Raw genomic sequence first — 19,469 nt, 5'->3', positions numbered from 1 at the left:
TGAAGGAGGCCATAAATAAAATAAAATGCTGACTTTCCCCCCTTGGCCAGCTACCTCCACAGAGGAATGGTCACCAAGGCAACAGCCTCCCTGTCCTTCCTGTCAAAAATGAAACCCCAACTGAAGGCATCAAGCACCACACCAAACAAGGCCCTGGCTTCATGCTAGGAGTATTTAAAGTTTAGGGGGAAAATCCAACACCCTTTTATATAGTGGGGGCTTAACATGAGACAGGATTCCAAACTAAAAAGAGGTTCAGGGACAAGAAAAAAAATCACACAAGTAAAGGTAGCCAATATGGTGGTCATCAGATGTTGTTGGACTGCCTTTGGGCTTAACCCATTCAGGCTTAAAAGAATAGGGGCCTAACACCTGGAGGGCACCACACTTGACTACCCAAGCTCTAGAATGCATCCACCAATATGGAGGGGAAGGAAGCGAGAGGAAAGAAAAACTGCACTTAGGCACCATGGCCAATTCTCACTGCCCACACAGGAGGCCTGGATGGGTTAGGGATTACCAAACAGGCAGCCCCTCACCTTTTAGAAATCCATCACTGCAGCAGGTAGTAGGTGGCACTTTAGGATCCATCTGTTTGAGAGGGTAGCCGGTGTAGGTTCCACCAATTTTTATTCTTCCATTTAAAAAGAGTGATTTTTTTTTTTTAGAAAAGCAAGTTATTTTATTGAAACCATTTTCAAAAGGAGCAAATACATTTCAACTGAATGACTTAAAATGTGATCACCACCCGCTTTCTCCTTTCCTCCCTCCAGAAAAAAAAGTTAACAGAACTGATCAACGAGCACCTGAACATTGATGTAAAACAAACAACTCCAGACTCCACAGCTAAGTAAGTGCCAATATGGCAGAGGGAACTTGCACAATTTCTGCAGAGCACACAAAGGTGGCAGCACAAGGTACTCTCTTGCCTACTGGCTTTCTGGATTAGGCTTAGTTGGGTTTTAGGCAGCAGCAGAGGAATGGAAGAGGGAACATTCCTCCTTCACTCCCAAATTACATTCCCATGACAGAGAAATTAAAACTTCTAAGCCTGCCCTGTTCAAAAGGGGGAAATTTTTAAGAAAAGACAGACACAGCACAAGACAAATTCAGGGAAATGTTTTTCAGGAAACCAAGATTTACATTCAAATTCCAATTACTTTATCAATGCTCACAGTAGAATGCACATTCTGCTCAAAACAGAGGTATGCAGAAACAGTTGCTTTGTTTTTAATAAGGTTTTAAACTCCATTTTCATCAAAATCCAAATATTCAACGCACATTTTAACAGAGGCAAAAACACCTGTGTGTGTGTGTGTGTGTGTGTATATATATATATATATACACACACAACTGGGAAAGATGGCAAGCTTAACTTCCAAGCACAAGTATAAAGCTTGTTGAAATGAAGAGGAAAGGGGGCATTACAATAGGCAGCACACAATTTAGTATTAATTTCTCACATTTGCCTTGTTCTAGGAGCCTGTAGCATTTGGCATACCACTTCTGTCTGAATACTAGAGAAATAATTTCTCAAAGCTGCAAGTTAAGACAAAGACGTCTTGAAATTAATTCAAGAGAAGAACACATTTCCAAATTGATTTTAGGGACTAGGAGGCAGTGCTTAGGAATGAGTTGCTGAGCAATGATGTTAAAGAAAACAGGGTCTCAGCATGGTCTACATATGATATTCCTTTGAACAGTTTGGACATTGTGTGTAGAGGGGAAAACTGAAGTAAAAAGGGCTGGATGAAGTTTTTCCTCTACTTTGTGACATCTTTACATATTCTAGTTTATGTGCAGTTGGACTGATTTGTACTTCTGAAAACTGAAGTATCACAATTATTTGTCCTATAGCCAAAGCTGTCCCTACTACACTACTAGGTGGCCAAAGTGGAAAGTTCAGCTGCCAGTAGGGTGACTGAGCTAGTAAATAAAAGTTGCACACACAAAGATGTGCATTCACCACCCAAGACAGCAAGCTTTGTAAGCCAGCTTCCCAAATCACCATATAACATCAGCAGTATTAGGAAATGGCAAGACTAAGAACAGTGCCCAGTGTTGCTGGGAAGGCAATTAGAAAGCAAATCTACAAACTTGAGGAGCAATTAAAATAGGTAAAGAAAACCTGTACCTTTCTGGGATAGATCAGACTTCCTGCTTTATTACAACAGCATAGTTTCATGGGCCTCTTAGAAAATGACTGGCATTAGGGAGTTTTGCTAATGGCAGTAACTGATAATAAGAATCAGGGATGCGTGTCTCATCAGTGGCCACCCCTGCTATGCTACAGCTGTCTGATAAATACTTCTGAAAGCAGAGTCGTATATCTGTTTGAGCATTTTGGTTTTCCTTCCAAGCATTATCAACTTCTTTTACTCTCCACTCCTGTTTCATCCATTTCAGTTGCACAGACACCCCCAAAACAGAAAACTGTCCATCAACAGCCCAAGAGTAAGGATATAAAGGGACTTGCTCATTCAAGCCTAGTTGATGAACCATAACATGATGAGGCTGCAGCAGAAGGTTCCAATTTGATATTTCCAGTTGCAGACAAATAATGTTTCCAGAAGGTGAAGCATAGCCCAAAAAACTGCTGATGCCAACTGTCATTTCCTAGAACAGTTTCATGTAGATTTAAATCTACTGGTTAGAAGTGCAATTCAGGGGTCAGTGCTGTGGAAAACACAGCAAGAGTGCCCAGTGAGCTCAAAGTCATTTTTAAAGAAAGGAAGAGACAACACACCAAAATCAGCAACAAATAAATCCCCAACAGAAAGAAAAAAAATGTACAGCTCTATTGCATTTTGTTGTCAGTCTGTGCCATGTTCCACTAACCAGGTCCATCATAAAAACAATGGAGTTAACTGTAAATAAATAGGTGTTGGTGCAAGGGTTTAAGGAACTGTTATAATTCATCATTGGTTCTGGTGTCTTCCCTTGTTTCCGACCTCTTGTCAGTTTGTGGCCCTGAAAAGAGCAAGAGCAGAAAAAGCGTAATGAATCAAAACTGTGCAGCATGGACAACAACTTTCCAAATCAAGATAGTACTAGGGAAACATGTTCAGATATTAAAAAGAGTAAGAAACAGGGTAGCAGGGTTAGAAAGCAAGAGCAGGCAGATAAAGCCATGGCTTGAGACTCAAACATATTAGCGGATGGAAGAGTATTTGGAATTGAAAAGTAAAGGCTTGCTACCTCTACATTTGCTAACCCTAACCCTGGACGGTTCCAAAGGGATTTGGTTCTTCAAGATTCTCAGTGCCAACCCTCGTGCAGTGCAGGGATGAGATAAACAGGAAGTAAGAAAAGGGTAATTGGGAAAAAAATACATTGCCATCCTTGAGATGCATGCTGCATAAAAATTCAATCAGTTTTGTGGCACTTTAAACCCACACATTTGTGCCACTTAAATTCCCTACACGTGCTCTTGAGGCCCCTTCTTCCATCAGGACTGTTGAGATCACTTGGCGAGGAGCTTTTGCCAGGAGTACCCTCCCCCTGGGTTGGCAGGGCAAGGAGAAGAGAGCAAGCCTTGTCTGGGAATAGCTCATCCCTCTGTATTACCGTCTTTTCTCCTCCCTCCCTGAATGTTGGGAATGCTCTTTGTGCCCCTTGAGAATCAGTGCCCAATGTCTTTTCTGAAAGCAGCCACGTCTCCCCCTGCCTTGCAGCCAATTCCCAGGGTGGCATGGAGTTTCCCAGCATCAACTGTATGAATTGACTACAGCTATTAAAATAGTAATTTTGATAACTTGTTTTCTTACATTGTTTCACATTGTGAATTTGAGGCCCACAATAGCATGGCTCCAGAATAAAAGGTTCCTGAATTCCCACTATGATGTGGAGAACCCAAGAAAAAGCAATTACATAGCCTATGGAACTCCAATTTTCTCAGCCCAATATTTCCTTACCAGAGTTCAGGTCAGTGATCAAAATAAATTGATTCATTCCTTACCAGAGTCTGGTCCCAATTCATCATCCAGTGGTGCTTTTTCTTCTATGGGTGGTTCTTTGACTGGGCTAGCATCTTCTGGTTTATCTGGTTGGAAGGAGAAAAAAAGGTATCCAGTTGCAGAGGTATGTGCAATGACCAAACTGGATGCACACCACATCACCCAAGAGAAATTTGAGCCATTTACAACACAGCTCATGGAGCAACCAACTAAAGGCTAGAAGAGGCAGCAAAGAATGAGGACCCTCTTTTACACCAAGCAGTCTTCCACAGGGCTAGTTTCAAACACCAGGGAATATGAACAGGGGAATTAGAAGACTACTGATGCTGCTGCGAGACCTTCTTACCTTTTTGATTCTCATCCTTGGGAGGAATGACCTTTTCACCCTCAGGAGGCACAGTGGTGTTCTTGCCCGCTTCTGTTTTTGTGGTGTTCTTCTTGGGGGGCCTGATCTTTGAAAACTTGGCTTTGTTGAGGAGGTATTGCACTTCCCTGTCCAGAGCTGCAATCTTCAGCTCAATGTCTTTGGAAAGCAGAATAGGCTTCTCGGCGGGCGACAGCTTGGTCTGTTCTGCCAGTGTCTCATTCTTCCACAACTAAAACAAACAAACCCAGGAAAACATATTATCCTTAGGCTCCACCTGATAAGACCAGCCCTGTTTGGTGCTGCTCATTTACCAAGTGCCAATGGCCTTCTGACCTGACACAACACCAAGACTCTATGCAAAATCACTGCTTGAAAGCTCCACGTGGCCTCTGCTGAGCCCCATTTCTACAACCATTCATTCATTCATTCATTCATTCATTCATTCATTCATTCATACCCCATACTCCATAAAGCAAGCACAAGTTGTGGGCTTACTGTATTTTGGCAGGATTCTTAGGTTTACCTGTGAACTGAATCACAACATTCTAAGTAAAAAGACCAAAAGGGGTATCTTTTGGAGCCTAGAGCAGAAGGGACAAGACATGCACATGCATGAACGCACATAGTTTGGATACTGAAAAGATTTTCTGCACTCCTTGTGACCCTTCTTACCGTTGTCTCGTTTATAACTTTTTCCAAGGTGCTTAGCTCCACCTCTGTGAATAACTGATCAGCCTCCGGGATCATGCGAGCGCCCCTGAAAAAGTGAATGAGAAATGTGTCTCCCTCTTGCCTTGAAGCAGTTTTCACCAGTTGGTGTAACTGGCTCCTGTGCAGCCAACAACAACTGCCAAAGACAACACCTTCAGCTTTACAATTCTAGGAAAAGTGACAACTGGGACACAGGATGCAGCACAGAAATATCTAGGCCATAACATTTCTAGCTAATTTCAACTGCTAAGTTTGACAACCATGTTAACAAGTGAGATGGACAACAGGTGAAACTTCGGGAGATGGTTACAAAGCGGGATTTTTTTTCCAGTGACCATGAGTGCCAATTTCTTTTGCCTCAAAAAATTTTCCTTTCTATTTGGTGACAAAGATATGGAATCAGTAACTGAAGTTCTACACAAAAAAATGTAAAATATTGTTCAAGGAAAGGAAAAAAAACCCAGTATGTATGACTATGGCAAAATACCAGCCCTCCATAAGAAAAGCAAACTCCACCACACCCTTATAGCAGCATGCACATGTGTAATTATCTTGGTCCTTGATATGCACCCTTACTTCCTTTCAAGGTAGCAGAGATTTGGAAAGCAACTCTCATGGGTAAGAGTTTAGCGTTTCATGCTAAGAATCTCAACTTCTCATAAATGGGGACCATTTTCATATATAACTTTTAGCAAGAGGAAGCTACAGCACTGGAACCTGTAGCTATTCTTCCATGAGTGCCACTATCAGCTTGAGAACAAGGCTTATTAAAATAAAACTGTTGTGTGGTACAACCAAAAACGGTTTCACTGAAAGTGAACTGCTTCTTTGTCTCCTGGTTGCCTTGCTGAGATTTAAACAGCTGCATTGCACAGCTCCCCATGCACACCCTTTGGGTCCAGAGAGTGATCTCAGCTGCTAGTGTGAGTAAGGCAAGCCCCTCTGCCCCAACCCAAGTCCCCTCCTTTCCTACTAAAGACATCTTGGTTGCTCGTACTTGAGGAAAATATTGGAGTGATTGAGCAAGCTTTCTAGGGTAGCTAGACGGTCTGGCCACTTCCTTCTCTCCTCCACACGGAAGAAAAGGCTCCGACACAGCTTCTTCAGTTCAGAGAGCCTCTCTTTCAGCTCCTGTGGATTGGAATAGAAGTTAAAAAACTAAAATTCTGCCTCAGACACATATATCATCTTGCAAAGATTACTGATGGTTTAGAAATTCAGGAAGTAGGGGTTAAAGATCCACAAACGGAGCCTGCTTGGAGACGCACTAAGTGTGACACTTGCAGGTTAGTCAGACATGCAGACCACGGGAATCCCACACAATGTTTGTAGCTATGAATGACAAAGTACTTTGGCATTGCCCAGAAGGCAGTGCAATCAAGGAAGTTTAAAGTTGTTCTCATCAACCATAGCAAGTCGCCTTCTTCCGCTTCTCCGATTCTGACAAAATGTACTGCCTAAAATTTCCAAACGCTTTTGGCAAGGGAAAGACACTTCTGTAGTCCAGATAACCCACACGAAACACACTCTGAGAATCTTCAAACTCTAGCCTAACAATACAGAGAAGTTTCCCCTGGAAAAGATATTGGCAGTTCAAAGTGCTGCCCCAACCTTAGTTGTGGCTGTATAGCCTTCCTCTTCCATCCAGTTGGAAGCTTCGCTCAGCTTCTTGGAAATTTCCTCTCGCTCATCTTCTGTTGAAACAAACTTATACTCCTCCTGTTGTAGCTTATCCTGGTAAAAGACACACACACACAAAATCAATCTCTCTGATGTTCTTGTCACTTATGGGAACATTCATCAAACAGGAGTCTTAGGCTTTGTTCGCTCGTCCTCCTGACAGAAATTTAGCCAAAGGCGACACAGCAGCCTCCCTGACCTATTCCAAATTTTCTTACAGCTCAAGTTGCAATAGTGCTGCAACTTTACACAAAAGACAAGATACACATAAGTTAAACGGCAGCAGAGAAATAATTTTATGGGGGTGGGATCATCGGCAACAAGATGAACCCGCTAAAGCCATCTATGCCCTCTGATCCTTTTTCCTGGGACCTACCTGAGTCTCAAAGATGAAGGCCTCAAGGCCATTGGCTGACTTTTCCCTCTCATGCTTTGCTATGTCTCTTTCAGTCAATTCTTGCAACCTGGTGTTAGAAAAAGGCGGGAAGAACAAGGTACCCAAGGTCACAACCTTCCCTGAATGTGAGAAGACAAAAAGCATCCCCATGCACTGACTGCAAGCCGTCTCATCCCAGCCCACAGCTAGGGGGCAGAGGCAGCCCTGAAGATCCACCTACTTCTTAATGGAGTCCTGCAATTCTTCTGGCAGCAACTCTGGCACATCATTCACATCCAGCTCCACTGCAATCTCTTCCACCAGCTTTTGTTTCTTTGGCGGCTTCAGCTTTTTCTCCTCCTCCTCAGCTGCTTTGGCACCATTGCCCTCGGGGCTCTTTGTAGGCTCCTCATCCTTCCCAGTATCCGTCTTTTCTTGGGCTTCCTAGATGGGAGCAATTCCAGGACTAACAGGGGGCTGTTTTCAGCCACCAGCTAGAGCCAACATTTGACAGGCTTGCTTTAATTTTAAATTTAAGTTGGGCCGGCCCTGCCATTAGGTAGAGAGGCAACTACCTCAAGTGCTAACTTCTGGGAACAGCCACCTACCAACCCCATTCCTTCCGAGTTCCCTGGCCATATCTTTCTGTTGTAAGATCTGTACCTGCATAACTACTCTTGCCCTCAGGGTTGGTGGAGGGCATTATTCCATTGTCAACGATGAAATAAAAAATTCAACTGCTGGTCCAGTCAGAGTTTGTATGTACAATTTGTTGTTGGTGGAAACCACCGTATTTGCCTCAGGTAGCAAAAGGTCTTGTAATGGCCCTGGATTCAGCCATCACTTCCAGAAGCTAGAGTCCGCCAACCTAAAAACAGGCTCCGAACCATGTAGATGCCAAGTTTTCAGGAGAATTCTCACACAACCCCATAGGTATCAGACCTTAAAAGGAAGTTTCCCACCCTCTCCAATAAGTAGACAACCATGGCTCAGGGGATTTGAAGCGTGAAAAAGTACTGTTCCCCACAATAACTTCACCCCTATAGACGCCTTCTCATTTGTCTCCTATTGGATAAAAAGGGGGGGGGGGAGGCTCTTCAGTGACCCTCCTCACTGCTTGCTCACCTGGGAGTCTGATTTCTCTCTTCCTTCCTCTTGTTGGTCCTCAGCTGAAGCATCTTCAGCAGCTTTTTCCTGAGATGGGGATGGCGTTGGCTGCTTTCCTTCCTCCTCACTAGCAGCCCCATTGTCATCCTTCTGGTCCCCCTTACCCGCTTCCGCTTGGCTCTCCTCTTCCTCCTGGGCAACAGAGGGGAAATTCCCAAGGGTGTTATAAGAACCTTGCGCAGCTAGGCTTCTTCAGCCAAGACAGGCGTGACTCTGAAGGGACCCAGCAGGTCCAGCTACAAGCTCTGCCGCGACAGTCACTTGTCATGGATTCCTTCTGACTCTTAAGTATTTATTATGGTTTTAGCCAAGAACACAGTGCCATTGAACAGGTTCACAGAACTCTTGAGACTAAGACCAGGATCCTCCCCTGTTCTTTTTTCATATTTGTACCCCCTTTTCAAGTCCCTGCTGACATTTGCATTAGGCTCAAATCCTGCATCTTGCTGGCAGGCTCTCCACAGAACAGAGCTCACCTGAACAGTCTCAGTCAAGTTTTCAGATGCTTCTGGCACAGGGCTCCCTCCTCCAAAGAGACTAGAGATGGTGTTCCCAAGCTCTGCTCGAAAGAAGAAACATACATAAGAAAGGTTTGGGTTCTACACACAGAAAACCTAGCTCCTGTCTGCCACCTGACCCATCCCCTCCTAAGGGACAGATCTTTGTCTCTGCTTAGTGCAAGCCTTCATAATCTATGTGGCAGCCTCTTGGGGTGGGTGTTGGCTGGCAAAATAGCATGGGTCACCTCTGCCCCTACAGCTGTAAAAACTACACCACCCTCAACAAATGTAAAACCTCCATGTCTCCGAGTGCCAACAGTGTCCTGGTGTGTACACTGTCTTGTTTCTCCAACGTACTGGATTACTAAAAGTAGCCAAGAACAGAGAGGCGCCACCCCAAGGAACCAGTCCCTGCAACCGCAGCTTGCTTGGCTGGAAAGCTGAGGGGCAAAGAGTTGGAAAGGTCTCATTTCCGACGACTCAAAGTGATGCTGAAAACTGGGAAGGGGCAGATTAAGTCAAACTGCCTACATGGTACAAGAAGAGCTGTTGCTGCAACCCAACGAACTCACTTGTTAGCGTGGATTCCTCCTCTGGCTTGTCCTCCACCAGAGTCTCAAACACAGATTCTACCTGGGAGACAACACACGGAGCAGAATGAGATTGGAAGGCCCAGCAAGTGAGCGGGAGATGAAGAGCATTGAAGCGGTACTTACACGATCGAGGCTCAGCACACCACTCTCGTCCATGTTGAAATGAGCCTTGATGCCTTTGGACTCGTAATCCAAATGTTTCTTGAAGCTCTCGCCCACTCCTTGCAGCTTCACCCTTGTGAGGTTCAAGGACCCAAAAGCTCTGCAGAAACCACACAAGGACACACATTGGGAAGGGTGAGCACAGCGGCTGACCACCCCTCCTTTCTGTTCCCATTCTCTAGCCCTACCACAGAAATCACAAAACTTTGTAGAAACACCGAAGGGCAGTAATGTAGATATTTTATTTCCTGGATACTCAGCTGCAAGGGTACAAGTTCAAACAGCCGAGAACAAATTCGAGTTCCCAAAGCCGTAGCCACTGACATAAAGCTGAGTTCAGGCAGAATCATAAACTCTGAGGACATGAGTCAAGTTAAGCCTTTTTTTAAAAAATGATTTTATTAGGACTTTTCAAAATACTATAGAAGACCAGACCAAAGCAGAAACAAAACAAAGAAAATAAAACGGAAAGAATATTTAGGGAAATAATAACAGAATAGAAAAATAAAGAAAAAGATAACAATAATAAGTAGAAGGGACTTCCAGCTACCACATACAAGAGTTCCTCAAAACAATCAAATGTTCAATAAAGAGTAATATCCAGCTATTCCTCCCTCTGTCGTGTTTTGTTTTTATTCCTTATGCAAACCCCATCAATTCTTCGCTCCTTAGACCAAACTCCCGGGCAGCTGTAACTACCATAACAAAAGGGAAAAGGAAAGCAAGAGCCAGAATGCTCTGTTTTTTGTGGCTGACCCACAACTGCACTCACTTCAAATCACTGTCACCCAGGAAGCCCATATCCGCGTAGTTGACATGGAACTCAAAGTCATCTGTGTATCGGTTGAAGGTGATGACCTTCCGTTGGGGATATGGAGCCATGCGCTGGAACAGGATCCGCCGGTTGTGCTTAAGGCTTTTGGATTTATCCTCCTCTTCTACCTCACGGGTGAACTCAACCTAAGGTTAGGAGAGGATAAAGAACAGACTGTACCTCTTCCAGATTCTACCACACGGGAGAGCCAATTGCATGCCAACAGGCGTCTTGTCATTAAGGGACAAAGATCAGCACTTGAGACAGAATGCCGAGACAGGCTTTTTACCAACCCTCTCCCTGAAATCCACAGCACTCTGATACTTGATAATGAACCACAGCTCACCTGGATGGGGAAAACAGCTGCATCACGGACAATGAAAGGCTTCACCTTAAAGGCTTTGCTCAAGGCAGCTGCTTGGTAGACAGCGCCCATTGCAGCTGCTTCATCTGCATTGATGTTCTTGCCCAGCTCATCCCTGTGTTGTCAACAGAAGAATGATTAGATGCTACCCTGCTCTGGACAGAGAATATTTTGAGGGGTGGGAGGCAGAAAGTACCACCAAAACTGGGCTGATGCTTACTTGCCAACTGCCTTTAGCAGAAATTCCTGCACCTTTGGGACACGAGTGGCACCACCGACAAGGATCACCTGGTCAATTTCATTCTGGGAATTGGGGAAAGATAACAAGGTCTGACTCTCTGAGCTTGAACTCTGTTACACTTTCTGAATCTAAGAGTTCTGCTTGCACAGATGTAGGTGGCCTGGAAGGAGCAGTAAGTGCTTCCCACCATGGCCTGTGCTGTGGAATTCACATTGTTTGGTGAAAACTAGAGACCTTGTAACAAAACCATCCGCACTTACCAAACCGATCTCAGCGCTGCTGACCGCCTGCTGCACAGGTCCTGCAACCCGCTGGAACAAATCAGAGCACAGCTCCTCCAATTCCTGCCGTGAAACTTTGGCCTTGAAGTCAATATCATCCAGCAAGCCCTCGATCTAGGGAGAGAAACCAAGAGCATCTTATCTCACAGACACATGCAGCACTTCCTCTCTGAAGCCAGCACACTGCTTCTACTGTGCCTTCAAAACAGGATAAGACCTTAATGAAATGTAGAAGCTTTTCATCTACATGTAAGCAGATAGCTGCTTACAATTGACTATAGCAGACTACGAAGGTTAGGCATTTTCCATGCACCCAGGCCACACCAAATGATACACACACAACCTACCTGTGCCACATGGTCAGCATTGGCACTTAGTACTGTTTTCACGCGATTGGCTTCCTTTAGCAGCTTGGCCATGGCCCGGAGATTTTTCCGGACATCCTTTGATGGATTTTGCTGATTGAAGAGTTTGGCCAGATGGTCACGGAGGCGCAGCTCCATCTCCAGCCCTCCCAGTGTGCGATCAAATCTGAGGAGGACGAGGTATGCAGTGGAAGCAGCTACTCAAGCCAGCAGCCCTTTGCAAACAAGCCCTGCAACTACCTCTCCAGCTACCACTCCTCTCAACAAGCTTGATATCTCTCTATTCCCTCCCACCCCAAAACCAGCATTTTGGTTTTCTAAACATCCTTCCACAAGAGCCCTGCAGCCAGATCAGACCACACGTTCATCCAAATCCAGCATCCCAATCTTACAGTGGCTTATAGGCAACCATCAAATAGGAAACAAATGCAATAGCATTCTCCACATTCGCAATTCCCAGGAAATCACTTTAAAAAGAAGGGTGGGGAGGAAGAGGCATGTTGACTCCAGCTAGGACCTAGCCAGCATGATCCATTATGCATTTGTTTGATTCTGCTTTGTGCAATACGCCTCCCAGTTTGGACCTTTCTACTTCAGATATCCTGCTCTCTCTTGACTCCCTAGCAAATTTAATTCCAAGAATCAAGCTCTTACCCAACACCCCGAATCTGAAGCTGAGGCTGGGTTCCCGAGTCCTTGGTTTTCACTGCTTGGTAAGTCACGATGGTACAGACAGTGCTGCCTGCTCCCATGTCATAAAACATAATATTCTGGAAAGCAATAAAGAACCAATGCTAAAGACAGCAGGCAACAGCAGGCATGGAGGTATCACAGTCTGAAGGATGGTACATGAATGTCTGTGGGAAGTCAGATCAGCCGTCTCTAAGCTTAAAAATATATACAAGAGTATGAAGTTGCCAGAGTAGCTGGGGCAACTCAGTTAGATGGGTGGGATATATAATCATCATCATCAGAAGTAGCAGTAGTAGTAGTAGCCGTCAGACTGTTTGTTCATCTGGTCTAGAGTTGGGTCAGCCCTCCAGCCCGCAGGCCTAATTAGACCTAACATGGGTCCAAATTTGGCCCATGAGGCTGTTTTCTGCCAAGTATGCCCACCAGCCCCACACCAGATGTCATGTGTGATGTCAGGTGGGAGACAGGTAAAGATGCAGCTGAGAAGATGCTATACTGGGAGTCCTGAAGAATGCTCCAGATTGTGCACTGGCAAGGGAGGCTTCCTGTCCACGGCAATCAACTGACAGACAAAGCAGGCATGTGGAACTCTTAACAGGCCTCAAGTCTCGACCTATGGTCTTGGTGACTCCAAGCCCAGTGGTTCAGATGTGCAACCAAGTTCTCCAGAGGAAACTCAAGCCACAGAGCCAATCCCTGCAGAAAGCAGGTTTGGAGTCACTGCCTATTGGCCAGTAGGTACTAACTTGAAACTTGGCTTGGCTTTGGTAACACAGCTTGCCTTGCTACAAAGGATAAGTTGGTCAGTAGATTTCATAGTAATATCAGATGACTGACAGGTGAGTAGGCCCTGCTCGCTTGTGTATGTGGCTAGCTGGAATTAGGGGAATGCGGCATCTGTACATAAAAGTTTGGATTCAAACAGGCAGTTCTCATTGACCAAGAAGACTGCCCTGCCAAATTCCCTGTGTTTTCTAGGTAAGGTTACAGAGGCACAATGAGCTTGAGCCCTGAGTAAAAACCTCCTCCCTCCCGAGCCACACACACCCTCCAATTACAAGCACCTGGGCTGTAGCATTGATGTCCTTCCTTCGGAACACCCCATAGTTCAAAGCCACAGCTGTATTATCATTGATGAGCTGCAAAACCTTGAGATCTGCCATTTTTGCTGCATGCAGGACCGCTCTCCTCTCCGCCTGGTTGAAGTAGGCAGGGACAGTGATCACAGCATCCTTGACAGGCTGTTCTGTAAGATAAGGAGAAGGTATTGTGTGAGCTCCTGGTTCAGGCATATTTTTACTCATATCCTCGCTGACCAAAGAAGGAAAGACAACTCTTGTGCCTCAAACACTCAAGAGTCATTTCTAACCTGCAAATTCCTCTGCCAGTGCCCGAGAATAGTTGAGCACCATGCCCAGGATCTCTTCTGGAGTATACTGCAATTTGCTGCAAGGAAGAACAAGAATGATAAATTCTAAATTCCTGATCCCGGCTGTGAAATGCATCTTTTGAGCATGAGTGGGCCTCATCGCTTCCACAAACCACTTGCCCCTTATCAGGGCACATACCAAATACAAGCTGACCATGGCATTTGGCCAACCAAATCTATGCAGCAGTACTCCCAAAGTGGCTTGCAGAAAGATGCCACAGCCTTTCTTGTTCAGCAGTGCCACGTGGCAAACCTCAAAGTGGAAACGTACTCTGACAGCTTGAAACTGACTGTCTCCCTCCTTGCATCTTTCACCAGCTCATGTTCTGGGAACCGTGACTGGTACATGGTCACTTGTGGGTTATCAATGTGCTTGCCCAGGAGATCCTGGAAATACCGGAAAGCCACTTTTGGGTTCTTGATGCCCTATTAAAAAAACAGGAAAAACACACAACCATGCTGATTCCTCCGGAATGTTCACCTATCCCCCATAAATTTCTTTTTAAAAGGCATACACGCCAGAAACCCTCAACAACTGAACTACTGAAAATACCCAAAGTGGCATTTAGGATCCTCCGTTTCCAAAACCAAAAAAGTCACCGCATGCCAGCACTAGAAAAGTCCTTCTCTGGAACATGGGCTAACCTGCTAAAGAGGACCTGGATTTGTCTCTTCAACAAATCTCAGTGGGGAGGAACATGTTATTGAAGCTGAAAGTGTAAAGAGGAAGGTGCAGCAGAGATAGGACCCAGAAGAACAAGCTGTGTATGCAAATAAATACTCTTGGTACAAAGTATAGAAAAGGCAGAGGGGATGTGTGAGTGGACATCTAAGGGACTTACCATTCCCACGGCATTGTCACCAAAGAGGCGCTCATTCTCCTTTAGAGTTACAGCCACTGGTGTTTTTCTCCGAGATTCCCTAGAACAAGAAAAATTAAACTAGAACTGTTTCCTGGTGAGATAGGAAGTTGTCCAGGCTAGGCTATTTATTCATCTAGCTGAAGCAATATTTCTGACTCAGGTCTGCAGTGGTTCTCCAGGGCCTCAGACAGAGGCACACTGTTCCTATCATCTGGTACCTAATAAATTTAAGCAGGAGATGCTTGGGTTGAATACGCGACCTCCTACAAGCAAAGCAGGTGCACTGCACAATGGCCCTGCCCCAGAGATTCCTGGGGTCTAACTTCTGAGTTCCTTGGAGAAATGCAGAACTGGTTTTCAATGGCAGGATTCAGCACTGGAACAAGTGAAGAGAAACACATTGGAGTCTCTTCTAAATAACCACATCTGAGATTAGGGAACAATAAGTAAGGGCAAAAGGAAGTTACACCTATGGGAAGCTGCCCCATATTTTCTGTACTGCACCACTAAGACGTGGATTTATTCCTGCACTGTAAGTAGTTGGACCGGATGAACCTTGGGGCACCTTTACAATTCTATGATGTTTCAAGCCCTCCAAAACGGTTGTTGCCACAGTCACATTCATTGCAGCACATACCATATTTTTCGCTCTATTGGATGCAGTTTTTCCCCTCCAAAAATTGAGGGGAAATGTGTGTGCCTCCTATGGAGCGAATGCAGGCTTGTGCCATAGCCACGCGCAACCCCTCCGGCAGGGAGAGCTTTGGCTTCCTCTTTAGCTCCACGCAGCCTCTCCTGGCAGGGAGAGATTGCGCAGGGCTAAAGAGGAAGCCAAAGCAGTGAGCGGGATGGATCCCGCTCGCTGCCTTGGCTTGTGCCAGAGCCCCACGCAACCCCTCCTGCAGGGAGAGGCTGCACAGGGCTATGGCTTCTTTAGCTCCATGCAGCCTCTCCTGGCAGGGAGAGATTGCGCGGGGCTAAAGAGGAAGCCAAAGCAGCGAGCGGGATGGATCCCTCTCGCTGCCTTGGCTTGTGCCATAGCCGCGCACAACCCCTCCGGCAGGGAGAGGTTGTGCGCAGTCTGTATGCTGCTCTTTGGGGCGGGGGGGGGGGGGGGAAAGATTTTTTTTATTGATTTCCCCGTCTAAAAACTAGGTGCGCCCTATGGTCCGGTGCGCCCTATGGAGCGAAAAATACAGTATTTAGTCTACTCACTTGTTTAAGACAATTTCCATTGGCACCCCAGGCTTCACAATGGCAATCTTCATAGATTCACTACCCATGTCCACTGACATCACAGCCAATGAATCTGTGGAACAAAAGTATTGTGTCAAATGTACTTTTTTCCAGTAAGAACCTCAGACAATCCCCTCTAGCCTCCTTCCAATTTCTAATGCTTAGCTGAACTGATAAGAAACAAAAAGCCAGTCTAAACACAGATGCGTTACAGCACACCCGGAGGACTCCACCAGAAGAAAGTTTCACAGTACTGTATCATTCAGAGCATCTCATTTGTAGGGAAACGTCTCAAAACATCTCTTTATCTCTAAGTATTTTTAAAGCATCCTTCAACCATATTCCCAGGGAGGTTAATAGAAAGTAAATACAAAAAACAAACACACAATCAAGATGTAAATAAAATTATGAAGCTAAAAGCTACAAAGTAGTAAGAGCATAATAAAACAACCAGAATAATTAAAACTATGTCTACATGGAAATTAGGAGGCATCTTTCCTGCTACTAAAAGAAAAATAAACTAGATTTATGGAATTAATGAGTACTATGGAAGCACTCAGTCCTTTAAATAGGCCAGCCCTTAAGACATGAAGGGTTTTGAAGGTGAAAAACAGCACTTGAACTGGACCTGAAAATGGACTGAGAGCCACTGTGGTTGGTATCACAGAGGCGTAATACAATAAATAATGCCCAGTCCAACATACGTTATCTAGCAGTATGAATGGTGGTTTCCAAACAGACTTCAAGGCAGTCAATATGTGCCTTATGGACATGCGGCACTGACAGCATAGCCAAGGGAGGCCTTGTACTGGTCTAAAGGGCACCTGACCTTTAAGACACATTGGGCCCAAACCACTCAAACACAGGATCAAATGCCATCCAGGTTGAATTGTTAATCCTGCAATAGAAGGCTACCTGGAGGTGCAGACAATGGCACACAAGTCGCTAACATGTTCCTGATAACAGCCTGCCCCATTCTGCACCAGCTGATACGTATGAAATCTCCAAGGATAGTGTCCCCCATGCCAAATACTTAGTAGCCTAGCCTAGAGGTTACAAATGGCAGATAAATATCTGGAGTCAAAATCCAGGGAAAAAGGGTTACAACGTTCTCAATTTTATTTTGAAAAATGACTATTTACTTTAAAGTTAGTTTTGGTAAACACAAGTTATGGCATAGGTCTGAATAAAAAAACTGAACCTCTGCTGGATGCCTACAAAAACAAGGAGCTATTATTCTGGCCAATGGACCCCATATCAATACCAATAAATGTAATATCCAGGGGCCCCAAAAAGCTCCCTGCAAATTATAGCAATAGCTGCCATAATCAACACCTCTCCTAATATGGTCTCTGAACCTAAAATGGGCTATCATTTACATCACTGAAAGTGCCTCTTTTCAAGGACTGGTAAAAAAAAAAAAAAGATATGCAAGAATGTACAACTGGTTCCTTTCTTTATGCAACACATTTTGTAAGGCTTAAATGTTGACACACATTTTCTGCGGGAGGTGGCAAATGAAACATGCCACCACCAAATAAATAAGTAAATGTAGTGCAGCATCAGCAGCATCCTTTAGAAAAGTTGGCTCCATCAGGTCCCACATGGACCATGGCCAGTTTCCGCATTCCAGTAGTTCATAATGAGTCCAACACCAGCTAAAATGGAAACGTTTCACTCTCAGGGCCATGACAGACTGTCACCACCAGCACCCTAAGGGCTACCTCAAGGTGTGCACAGAAGCGTCCAAGGAACACTCGGACCTTCCTGCTGGTCAGTTTCGTCCCGCCCACCTACAAGATACACGTTAGCTTTTCAGACATCACTAGGTGAATAGCTCAGTCCTTGTGGGTTCGAGCCCCATGTTGGGCAAGAGATTCCTGCATTGCAGGGGGTTGGGCTAGATCAGGGTCCCCCAAATTTGGGTCTCCAGCTGTCTTTGGACTACAATTCCCACCATCCCTGACCACTGGTCCTAAAGGATAGGGATGATGGGAGTTGGAAGTCCAAGATCAGCTGGAGATCCAAGTTTGGGAAACCCTGGACTAGATGATCCTAGTGCTTCCTTCCAACTCCACATTCTGAGGCGAGCCATGCGATGAAAGGTCTCCTACCCAACTCCGCTTAGCGAGCCTGATCCTTCGGCAACTTGCAAAACCACCACCAAGATCTTTCCCAGGTCCTTCCATGGGGGCGGGAGAGGCACCTACCCAAGTGCGCAGGCAGGGAAGCCAGCAGGAGGAGGGGCAGCAGCGGCCACACGCGTGCTGGAGCCATCCTGACGATCGAGGGCCGCCAAACCCCGATGTGGAAACAAAGGCGAGGCGGCGAGGGCACTTTCCTCCGACAGACCCGGAACGGCGGCGAGGCCCGGCGCCAAGGTTCACCTGGAGACCCAGAGGTTCCCCCACCCCCACGCGGAAGAGGCCGACCCCCGGGCGCCTCCAAGGGGGACGCCGCTGTCTTCGGCCCGGCACGCCAACCGCTCCCTCCGGGGACTCACTGCCCGGTCGCTCGCTCGCTCGCTCTGGGCTCGGACTCCGCGGACTCTCTCCCTCCCGCTCCGGCTGCCCCCCTCTCTCTCTCCCCTCGGCCGGCCGGTCTCCCGGACTCCCTGCTTGCGAAAGCTGCGCTCCGCCCTCCTTCCCTCCCCGGAGCCGGACGCGGCGCGAGCTCATTGGCCCGGCTGCTCCCCTCGCGCGCTCCCCATTGGGCCACGTCTCCGGCGCCGGGCGCAGCGGCCGCGGTCATTGGCCGAGGGGCGGGGCTTCCTAGCGTGGCGGTGGCAGCGACGGGCCCGACCGGAGAGCTCCTGAGCACGTGCAGACTGCGCGCTCTCCTTTGGCCACCCCCAGCACCTCTTTGATCTGTGCCGGCCCGCCAGTCAGTCACAGTCACCCGCCTGCCGGCTCAGCGGGGATGCCTGCAATACCGCCGCGTGGAAACAAGGGGGCAGCGGCGCAAGGGCTGCGGGTCTCCTCTGCGCTTGCGCACTAGGGCGGGGGTTTAGAGACCCGGCGAACTACAAATCCCAGCAGCCTCAGCGCTAAGAGGAGCAGCAACGCGGAAGTGGCATGGTCACATGACTCTCCTCCGGAGTTGGGCCTACCTGTCAAGATGGCGGCCTACCTGCAGTGGCGCCGCTTCGCCTTCTTCGACCGCGATGTCCTGACGGAGCCTGATGGGAAGCCCGTGCTGTTGCCGCCAGGCATCACGGTCTGCGACTCGGGCCGGGGCAGTCTCGTTTTCGGGGATATCCTTGCTGTTAGTGGTGTCGCGGGGGGCGGGCAGGGTGCCTCTGAGCGTGTGTGGAGTGCTCTTTTCCCCTCAACCAGCTTGCCTGGGCAGGCCTTTTGTCTCGGTAAGCGGACATGAGTTTTGGGTAAGCTGCACCCATGGCTCGCCTTCTGCCAAAGTCTGAAGGCATTCCTCCTCTCCACCCCGTGGGCTTATTCAAGTTAAGAACATAAGGCGATGCCTGATGAAAGCATTGGCTCAGCCAGTTCAGTGTTGCCTACATCGTGGTGACTGAGTTGTCATCCTTGCTGCGGACCATGGCCTTTGCCCAAACTGACGGCAGTTAAAAGTCCAGCAACATCTGGGCAAACACAGGTTAGGTAGGCACTCAGAGTCTATGATGACCAACAGACAGAAAGTAGAAGCCTTTACCT

General features: G+C 46.7%; 2 protein-coding genes across 2 annotated transcripts in view; one reads left to right on the top strand and one right to left on the bottom strand.

The window, feature by feature from the left end:
- Positions 1-654: 654 nt before the first annotated feature.
- HYOU1 (hypoxia up-regulated 1) lies at positions 655-18,631 on the bottom strand. The gene is made up of 24 exons (XM_083588415.1): positions 18,009-18,631; positions 15,778-15,871; positions 14,542-14,620; positions 13,971-14,125; positions 13,640-13,716; positions 13,335-13,516; positions 12,232-12,347; positions 11,560-11,743; positions 11,192-11,326; positions 10,911-10,993; positions 10,673-10,805; positions 10,285-10,472; positions 9,474-9,612; positions 9,330-9,390; positions 8,734-8,816; positions 8,216-8,389; positions 7,332-7,534; positions 7,091-7,178; positions 6,646-6,768; positions 6,032-6,165; positions 4,996-5,080; positions 4,303-4,552; positions 3,959-4,042; positions 655-2,970 (listed from the first exon to the last, which is right to left on the bottom strand). The coding sequence occupies exons 1-24, from the start codon at positions 18,073-18,075 to the stop codon at positions 2,909-2,911; spliced, it is 2,979 nt and encodes a 992-aa protein (XP_083444541.1). The 5' UTR covers positions 18,076-18,631; the 3' UTR covers positions 655-2,908.
- The window catches only part of VPS11 (VPS11 core subunit of CORVET and HOPS complexes), a 13,395-nt gene continuing 12,483 nt past the window's right edge, over positions 18,558-19,469 (top strand). Inside the window, exon 1 of the mRNA XM_083588436.1 lies at positions 18,558-19,051. Coding sequence (XP_083444562.1) covers positions 18,916-19,051 — 136 coding nt within the window. The 5' untranslated portion in view covers positions 18,558-18,915. The remainder of the gene's footprint in view (positions 19,052-19,469) is intronic.

Source organism: Podarcis filfolensis, assembly GCF_964270895.1.
Source record: "Podarcis filfolensis genome assembly, chromosome: 15".
Taxonomy (NCBI): domain Eukaryota; kingdom Metazoa; phylum Chordata; class Lepidosauria; order Squamata; family Lacertidae; genus Podarcis; species Podarcis filfolensis.
Note: the sequence above shows the minus strand (reverse complement) of the source record. Positions and strands in the feature narration are given on the sequence as shown.